The sequence below is a fragment of the Sus scrofa genome, unplaced genomic scaffold (genome assembly GCF_000003025.6).
Source record: "Sus scrofa isolate TJ Tabasco breed Duroc unplaced genomic scaffold, Sscrofa11.1 Contig303, whole genome shotgun sequence".
In the NCBI taxonomy this organism is placed as follows: Eukaryota; Metazoa; Chordata; class Mammalia; order Artiodactyla; family Suidae; genus Sus; species Sus scrofa.
Window position 1 is genome coordinate 73,316 of NW_018085171.1, and position 9,385 is coordinate 82,700.

A 9,385-nucleotide genomic window follows, 5' to 3' on the forward strand; every position below is an offset into this window, starting at 1 on the left:
TCATGAGTTATAATAGTCAAAACGACTTATTTTTATTTGTATCAAAGCAACAAACACTTAAGACGTCCTTATAAAGTGCAATGCACACTTTTCAGAGTTGTGTGGCTGCACTTACGATGCTCTTGTTCCTTTTTCATTTATACATTTAAGTTGTGCCTTCTATCTTGGGGTTTTTTCTTTGTTCAAATATTTCTTTCTGGCATTTCACAAATCCGAAACATATTGAAGAAACAGGGCACATCATTCCAACTTTGCCTTGGGTTTGAAGAGTCTCTTATAGTGGCACAGTCCTCCACACTAACTATGTTGTTGGGCTCCCCTATATCCCAGAAGCTGAAAGAGAGTGACGTGGGACATTTACAAGCAGTAAAGTGACCTATAACCCAGGCAAATTTCTTTTATGTTATTTAACTTCACAACAATTTTGTGAGGCAGGTATTATTATCTCCACTTAATTGATGAAGAAAAGGAATTTCAGAAAAACTAAACCATTTCTGTAAGCTATAGAGTCTGTGAGTTAGGAAGTTGAGCTGGATCTTTGACTTTCAGTTCTGCTATGTTCTCTTAGGGCTTTAGACCCAGAATGAGGCATTATGGAAAGGATTGCTATCCTGACGGATTTGTTTCCTTCACATTCATATCTCATATCCTGCTTGGTTCCATTTATCCTATGGACTTTGTATTTAGCTGCACTGTGCTATAATGAAACAACTGTTTAAAGGATCAGCACATCCTACTTTTACTCCATACGAATCTATTGTCTTTCTCAAATCACTGTTTTTTTGTCTCATCTACTACAGTTTGGGGGCATAAGACTCTGATTTCCACATTTTGTCTCTCCTGCATTTTCAATGAATGAGTGTTTAATTCTAAGCCTCTTCTTGTTGTCATCTGCTATTTCCATCTTTATCTGAGGTAGTTCTAGGAAATAAGACCAGTAGATCCTCGTGCTTCTTTTTTCTCTCTTCTACATCAACGCTTTCCCTTCTTGCCTCTAATATCATCAAGAATGGACATGAATATACCTTCTGGAACAGAGGAGCTTCTGAGAACTCCCCTCAACAGTGGTCTAACTTTGAGATTTAGGCTAGGGTTAAAATTCTCCTAGAAGAAGAAAATTACCTCAGAGACGTTGTGAAAGGGGTACCATCTACCCATTTCCACTGACCCTCAATCACCTGGTCCGTCAGTCCGATATAAAACTCTTTCCTCTTAGGTTTTGCATGGAAAAGGAATTCCTATGGAAGATACACATAAAAACCTAGGAGATCAGATTAAAATTGTGCACAATGCTGAGTTATCCATATTTAAATTGTGTGCCAGTGACATATTGCATAAGGTCAAATATTTGATTAGTGCATTTGTTATATATAGGACTGTGGCAAAGAAGAGTGCTCCTGGTAATTCTTTTGTTTCATTCCTTTTCAGGAATAAATCAAACATATCAAAAGTACTCAGTGCTTAGCCCATCAACTAGCTTATATAATTAATCATAGTAGAAATTAGATATTATATTTTTGAAAAGAGAATAGAAAATTTAAAAAAATTAGGCAATCACTTACACCAATTCTAAACAACTGCTGAAGGTAATTATTATTAAAAGAGATAAAGTCAGATCTGGACTGGAGATGATAGAAAAATGGGTATGAAATTTTTAAGATCATGGGGGATAATCTCCTGGTTTGTTTATTGTGGTAAAACACACATAACGTAAAATTAAACCAGTGAAAAAGAACCTTCAACACAGAAGGAGGTTCTCAAGAACTCATTCAAAGTTTATCTAGTGGTATTGGTAGCACAAAACATTATAAATCATAGCTGAAAAGTGATAGACCAATATTTCTACTTGTCCTCTTTCATATGACATGTTTGCAAATATACTGGTCATTCTAAAATGAAATACCAACACTCTTTTTTTCCTGCTTTATTAATAAAGGAACTGGCTATGGGAAATTTTTTTTTTTATGTTTCTTCTAGCGACAGAAATAAATTAAGGTTGGTGTTGACTTACAGAAATAGAAAGAATGACATGTATTTCAGTAAATTCATTGAACAAATAGTAATTGTGGGCCAAGTATTATATCCCTGTTTGCAAAAAGGGATGGATCCTGTGAGGGGTGTTTCATTGACACTGGAGGAAGCTGTATCCCAAATACCTGCTCCTCCTGCGTGTTGATAACCACCAGATGAGCTCCGATGCTTGAGCAGTTTTTTAAACTTGCAGTCCAGGACATGACGTTAGTAGAAAAGAAGTAGCAGCTAGATTGAAAATGTATCCAGTTCAATGGACAGCAATTCTTGACTGAATCTAGAAAGAGAGAAGTTTCTGTGAGCATCCCATATGAACTGAGGAAGATATCAGAAAACTTCCTCTGGTCCCCAAATTTCATTATTTACAGTCAGAAGCCTTGGAAGCCCTTGTTCATACTCCACATCTTACTATCTAAGACTTTAGGTAGTTCTTATGTCAGCAAACACAAATAGCAATTTTCTTGTCATTCGAGACACAATCCTTGTTTTCTAGATTTTAGTGCCAATAAATACACTCATATATAATCTTCCTCAGTTATGCTATTAACATGGAACCCTATAATCTGTTCCTAGACTTCCAAGTTCAGAGAAAATTTATACATTTTTTTCTGAGTGACCGCACCGCTGAGCAACCATATCTCATGTTGCCCAAATAATGTACTCTCAACAAAATCTCCAAACTGGTTGTCCAGTTAATGTTAATGTTAATGGGTTAATGTTCTTAGAATTATAGAATTTAAGCCTTTGAAGTTTTTTGAAAATAAATAGTCTAATTTTTGTCAATTTAATGGTGAGGAAATAATAGCCCAGAGAATGACATAGTTTTCTAGTGTCATGTAGCATTTTGCGAAGACTTGGATCAAGACTCTATGTAAGAATATAGGGATTACACTTTGGGGATATTTTCAAATTGCCTACTGTAAACATTTTTTTCTCCTTCATCTCATTTTGGAAGCAGGTGACAAATGAAAACAAAAGTGTACTTCTGGGAATGACACCTTTCATTTCTAGATTTACTCTTTAGACACATACCTCAAATTTATTCTAGAAATTTGCTGTTATGTCCCCAAGATTTCCTGTCCCAACATTAATTGCATCTCCAAAGTTTATTTCTGTCCTCTTACCAATTCTTCATTATTTTCTTACAATACAGGAAAGATTTTGCATTTTGCTTTTGAAAAACAGGACCAAATTACTTTATCCCCAAGTCAACCTAGAAGCCAGAAAATATTGATTTGTAAATTTAGGTGTTTAAATTTGAGGACTGTAGTACTTGATCCATCATTATCGCAGGAGAACTCCATAAGATCACCAGGTGCCTGGAACTTTTTCTCATCACAGCGTTGAAAGATGTGATATGTCACTGTAAGGAAAGAGACAGTAGTTAATGTTAATTACTATCTATAAAAATACTTTTTATCATTTTGTAAATATTACAACTAATAATTATGATGTTTCCTTCTTAACTACTTTTCCTACAGCATGGAGAGGAGCTTCTTTACTTACTCAGAAAAAGAAGAAGGAATTCACATTTCATGGTTTTCCTGATTTATAAAAATAAATGTACTTTATTTCAGGCCTGAAGACCCAAAGAAAACAAATGTGTTTGCATTCTCTCTGTTGCCAAGTCTGACCTCTCAACAGTTCCTTCCAAGAGGTGATTGGTTTTGCCTCTGGTTAGGATCTCATGGAGAGGATTACACAAATTATAAGGGTACAGGAGGGAGGACTCAGGGCCACTGAGGATATAAAGATGAGTATCATGAAAAATGTGCCACAGGTCACTGAAATTTGGTAAGAATTTTGTACTAGTTGGCGTTTCTGGCTTGAGGAATAACCTGAAGATAAATAAGGGCAAAAATGAAATAAAAATACCCTTTGTGGGAGAAGAGAACCCAGAGGTGGTAAGGAAGGATTTACTCTTCATATTCATCAGGGAGATTGAATTTGATCTTCAGAACTCACCAACACATCTGGTGATAAAACAGGTACTGAGTAGTAAGATGGACACCCCAGTAATGGTCCTTAAGAACACTTGGGAAGAGAAGCATTCTCTCTCTGCAGAAAGAAAGACACAGACACGGTCAAGCTTTCCTAAGAAGATACAAAAGAAATATAAGAAATTCCTATTCAACTTTGCTATTTGCTTCCACTTGCGTTGTCTATATTGAGTAAATATCTGACTTTAGCATGCATCAGAGTCATTTGAAAGGTTTGCTAAAACACAGATTATGGGGTTTTGCCTCAAGAGTTAAAATCTCAGGAGGTCAGATCAAGATGGGGGACTAGAAGGACATAAGGCTCACCTCCTCCCACAAATACATCCAAAAATACATTACATGTGGAACAATTCTCATAAAATGTCTACTGAACGCAGGAGATCTCATATGACAAAAATTGCAAGAAAGATCACCTCCTAACCAGGTAGGATGAAAGGAAAAAATAAGAATCTGGGGGGGAGCTGTGAAAGAAGAAAGGTCCCTCACCCCATGGAGCCCCCTTCACCAGATCAGCAGGGACACGAAGGGAGTTCCAGAGACTCAGAGGAGAGTGCAGCAACAAGACTGTGGCAGGAAGAACAGAGAGTCCAGCACAGATGGTCCTTGCCTCCTCCCTGCACTTCTCAGCCTGAGATCACATCTACAGGTGCATGCAGGGGCTGGGTGCTGAAACTTGGGCTTCAGTGGACAGAGCTGGGGAGAAGACTGGGGTTGCTTCTGCAAAGACAGTCTGAGGGGCTGGAGTGTAGTGTGAGCCACATTTGAAGTTGTATGCAGGATGGAAGAACCTGGGTCTGCCATAAAATCTCCACTGTTAATGGCCCTAGCATAGCAGCCTTGTGTCTGTATGCTCACATAAGTCACTGTGATGGGATATTAGGAGATTTTAACACCCCACTGACATCAGTGACATATTTTCCAGATAGAAAATCAGTAAGGCATCAGAGATCCTAAATAATACAACAGATCAGTCAGACTTAATTGATATTTGAGGACATTACATCCCAAAAGATCAGAATACACATTCTTTTCAAGTGCACATGGAACATTCTCTAGGATTGACCATGTAATAGGGCACAAAACTAACCTCAACAAATTTAAAAGTATAGAAATTATATCAAACATCTGACCACAAAGGCATGATACTGGAAATCTACCACAGAAAGAGAAGTGAGGGGGGATAAAAAGATTACATGGAGACTAAACAACATGCTACAAAAAAACCAATGGGTTAATGATGAAATCAAAGAGAACATTAAAAAAATACCTTGAGTCCCCATCATGGCTCAGTGCTTAACAAATCTGACTAGGAACCATGGGGTCGCGGGTTCAATCCCTGACCTCGCTGAGTGGGTTAATGATCCGGCATTGCCGTGAGCTATGGTGTAAGTCACAGATGTGGCTCCAATCTGGCGTTGCTATGGCTGTGGTGTAGGCCAGTGGCTGTAGCTCCAATTCAACCCCGAACCTGGGAACCTCCATATGCTGTGGGTGCAGCCCTAAAAAGACAAAAGACAAAAAAAAAAAAAAATCCATTCATGATGAAAAAACTCTTACCAAAGTGGGTACAAGGAGAGCATATGTTGACATAATAAAAGCCATTTATGACAAACCCACAGCCAACATAATACTTGAAAGTGAAAAGCTGAAACCCTTCTTGTTAAAATCTGTAACAAGATGAGGATGCTTACTCTCACCACTTCTCTTCAACATAGTACTGGAAGTCCTAGCCACAGCAAGAAAAAGAAATAAAAGGTATTCAAGTTGGTAGGGAAGAGGTAAAATTATCATTATATGCAGATGATATGATAACTCTATATAGAGAACCAAAAGGACTCTGCACAAAAACTACTTGAACTGATAAACAAATTCATCAAGATAGCAGCATGCAGTTGCATAGAAAATAGAAATAGAGAAATCAGTTTCATTTCTTTTTTTTTTTTTTAATCTTTTTTTTTTTTTTTTGTCTTTTTTTTTTTGGTTGTTGTTGTTGTTGCTATTTCTTGGGCCGCTCCCGCGGCATATGGAGGTTCCCAGGCTAGGGGTTGAATCGGAGCTGTAGCCACCGGCCTACGCCAGAGCCACAGCAACGCGGGATCCGAGCCGCGTCTGGTGTCTGCAACCTACACCACAGCTCACGGCAACGCCGGATCCTTAACCCACTGAGCAAGGGCAGGGACCGAACCCGCAACCTCATGGTTCCTAGTCGGATTCGTTAACCACTGCGCCACGACGGGAACTCCAGTTTCATTTCTTTATACCAATAATGAAATATCAGAAAGGGATGGTAAACAAACAATTCCTTTTAAAATCACATCAAAAAATAAAATATTTAGGAATAAACCTCACTAAGGAAGTGAAAGATTTGTATGCTGAGAACTACCAAACATTAATAAAGGAAATTGAAGATGATTCAAAGAAATGGAAAAATATTCCATGCCCTTGGATTGGAAGAATTAATATTGCTAAAATGACTATACTACCCAAATCAATCTTTAATGTGATTCCTACCAAATTACAAATTTTTCACAGAACTAGAACAAATAATCCTAAGATTTATATGAAGCCATAAAAGACCCAGAATTGCCAAAGCAGTCTTGAGGGAAATGAATAAAGCAGGAGACATAACTCTTCCAGACTTCAGACAATACTACAAAGCTACAGTAATCAAAGCAGTGTAGTATTGGCACAAGAACAGACCTATGGATCAATGGAACAGAAAAGAGAGCCAAGAAATAAACCCATACACCTATTGTCAATTAATCTTCTACAAAGGAAGAATACACAATGGAAAAAAGACAATCTCTTCAGCAAGGGGTGTTGGGAAAGCTGGACAGCCACATGTAAGTCAATAAAGTTAGAACACTTCCTGACACCATATTAAAAATAAACTCAAAATGGCTTAAAAACCTAAGTATAAGACATTACACCAGAGAACTCCTAAAAGAGAACATAGGTAAAACATTCTCTGACATAATTATAGCAATGTTTTCTTAGGTCAGTCTCCTAAGGCAATAGTAATAAAAGCAAAAATAAGCAAATGGGACCTAATCAAACTTATAAGTTTTTGCACAAAAAAGGAAACCACAAACAAAATGAAAAAACAAAAAACAAAAAACCTATGGAATGGGAGAAAATATTTATGAATGATGTGACTGACAGGGCTTAATTTCCAAAATATACAAACAGTTTATACAACTCAATAACAAAAACCAAATAATCCAATTAAAAATGGGCAGGAGGCCAAAATGTCTTCTTCAAAGAAGACATGCAGATGGCCAAAAGGCACATGAAAAGATCCTCAACAATGCTAGTTATTAGAGAAATGCAAATCAAAACTACAATGAGGTACCACCTCACACCTATCAGGATGGCCATCGTTAAAAGTCTACAAATAACAAATGCTATAGAGGGTGTGGAAAAAAGGGGACCCTTCCATACTGTTGGTGGAAATGTAAGTTAGTGCAGCTACTGTGGAAAACAGTATGGAGGTTCCTTAAAAAAACTAAAAATAGAGTTGCCATATAATCTAGAAATCCCACTAGTTGGCATACATCCAGAGAAACTATAATTCAAATAGATACATGCACCCCAATGTTCACAGCAGAACTATCTACAATAGCCAAGACCAGGAAGCAACCTAAATGTCCATTGATAGATGAACAGATAAAGATATGGGGTGTATACACACACACACGCACACACACACACAGACATATATATATGTATACATACACACACAGTGGAATACTACTAAGTTGTAAAAAGGATGAAAAAATGCCATTTGCAGCAAAGTCAATGGACCTAGAGATTATCATACTAAGTGAAGTAAGCCAGACAAAGACAAATATTATATGATATTGCTTATATGTGGAATCTAAAATATGATGCAAATAAACTTATTTTCAAAACAGTAACAGACCCACAGACATAGACAACAAATTTAGAGTTACCAAAGAAGAAAGGAGGTAGGGGAGGGATATTTTAGGATTTGGGGATTAGCAGATGCAAACTACTATATATAAAATAGATAAAAAACAAGGTCCTGCTATATAAGCACTGGGAACTATATTCAATATCCTGTAATAAACCATAATAGAAAAGAAGATGTAAAAGATGTGTATACAATTGAATCACTTTTCTGTATACCAGCAACTAAACCAAAACTTTAAATCAAAGAAATTAAAAAGAAAACATAAAAAAATTCAGTTGAGCTAGTATGGAACCAAAAGTTCCCATGAGATGCTGATGATGTTGGTCTGGGGACCACCGTTTTAGTCATTGAAGTAATCCAATACTAGTTTTAAGACTCTGACTCATGAACTCAGACAGATGTGCAGTACTTCTTTTCTAACTCTCATAAATTCTCCCCCCATCTTTACCCATCTTTCTCTCTTCCTTCCTCCCTCTCACTATTCTCTGTTTCTCTCTCCTGCTCTCCTCTTTTCAGTCCTTTGTAAATCAATCAGATAAAGCATTGAAGATCTAGTAGTTCCCCTCCCCCTCCTTCCCAATACACATTTTATTTGTTGCTCAGTGGGAGACAATGAACATTAGTCTGGTAGCTCTCCCTGAACTCAATCTCTGGCAATCTTTCCAATATAACATCTAGTCTTCTAAACATCCTCTTTTATTTTCCTCTCTTTAATTCTCTGGCTCTGGCTCTGGCTCTGTCTCTCCTCTTTTTCTTTACTGGATGATTTTCTATTGTCCTGTCCCCTGTGTATTTACCATCTCTTTCCAAAAAAGAATCTAGGACGGAAAAGGGATAGTTGCCATTTTTACCTGTGCATTCTGATGCAGCTGATTTGGATGAGTCCATTCTTTCTCACTCCCTCCTCCTCTCTGTCTCTCTCCTTAGTTTCGGAGTCCAAGAGTATTTTGTTGCTAAGAGTCAAAGAAAATGAATCCTGAAGGATGAATACTTTGTGCTTTAGGAAGCTCAACCCTAAGGGATAAGAAAATTAACTTGTTCTGTGGTTGTGTGTTTAAGTCAGGATTTCCTTTCTTGCATAAGGGGGGCAAGGGAGTTTACTGGGCATGTCACTCTCCTCACTTCAGGAAACAACAAAATGGGGAAATGATGAAATTTTAAGTATCAACAAAATAGACTGACTTTGGGGAGGTGTTAGGGCTTTCAAAATATTGTTTCATTTTGGTGGATAAAAGTTCTCTGCCTTCTTCCAGACCTAACTCATTCCTAAATATTCACTTGATACCTGTGAAGCTCACCTCTGCACTCCAATGTTCACTTTGATCTTTACAATTACATATTTGTTAACTCAAGAGGAGACACACTCCACATCTTCGCAACATTTAGCACAGATCTCAGCATATAACCCATGTATTTATTC

At 37.4% G+C, this 9,385-nt stretch overlaps 1 protein-coding gene across 1 annotated transcript; it reads right to left on the reverse strand.

Annotated features, from left to right (window-relative positions):
- Positions 1–9,048, reverse strand: LOC110258711 (C-type lectin domain family 4 member E-like). The gene is made up of 6 exons (XM_021081976.1): positions 8,817–9,048; positions 3,997–4,089; positions 3,305–3,394; positions 2,157–2,308; positions 1,123–1,238; positions 1–333 (listed from the first exon to the last, which is right to left on the reverse strand). The coding sequence occupies exons 1-6, from the start codon at positions 8,851–8,853 to the stop codon at positions 183–185; spliced, it is 639 nt and encodes a 212-aa protein (XP_020937635.1). The 5' UTR covers positions 8,854–9,048; the 3' UTR covers positions 1–182.
- Positions 9,049–9,385: the final 337 nt, after the last annotated feature.

What these genes read in the sequence shown, in the direction of transcription:
- LOC110258711 (XM_021081976.1), bottom strand. Translation starts at nt 8,853, where the DNA reads ATGGACTCATCCAAATCAGCTGCATCAGAATGCACAG. An exon ending in AGCTGCATCAGAATGCACAG is followed by an intron (nt 4,090 to 8,816) that starts GTAAAAATGGCA and finishes TTCTTTCTGCAG; the next exon opens with AGAGAGAATGCTTCTCTTCC. An exon ending in TTTTATCACCAGATGTGTTG is followed by an intron (nt 3,395 to 3,996) that starts GTGAGTTCTGAA and finishes CTTTCCTTACAG; the next exon opens with TGACATATCACATCTTTCAA.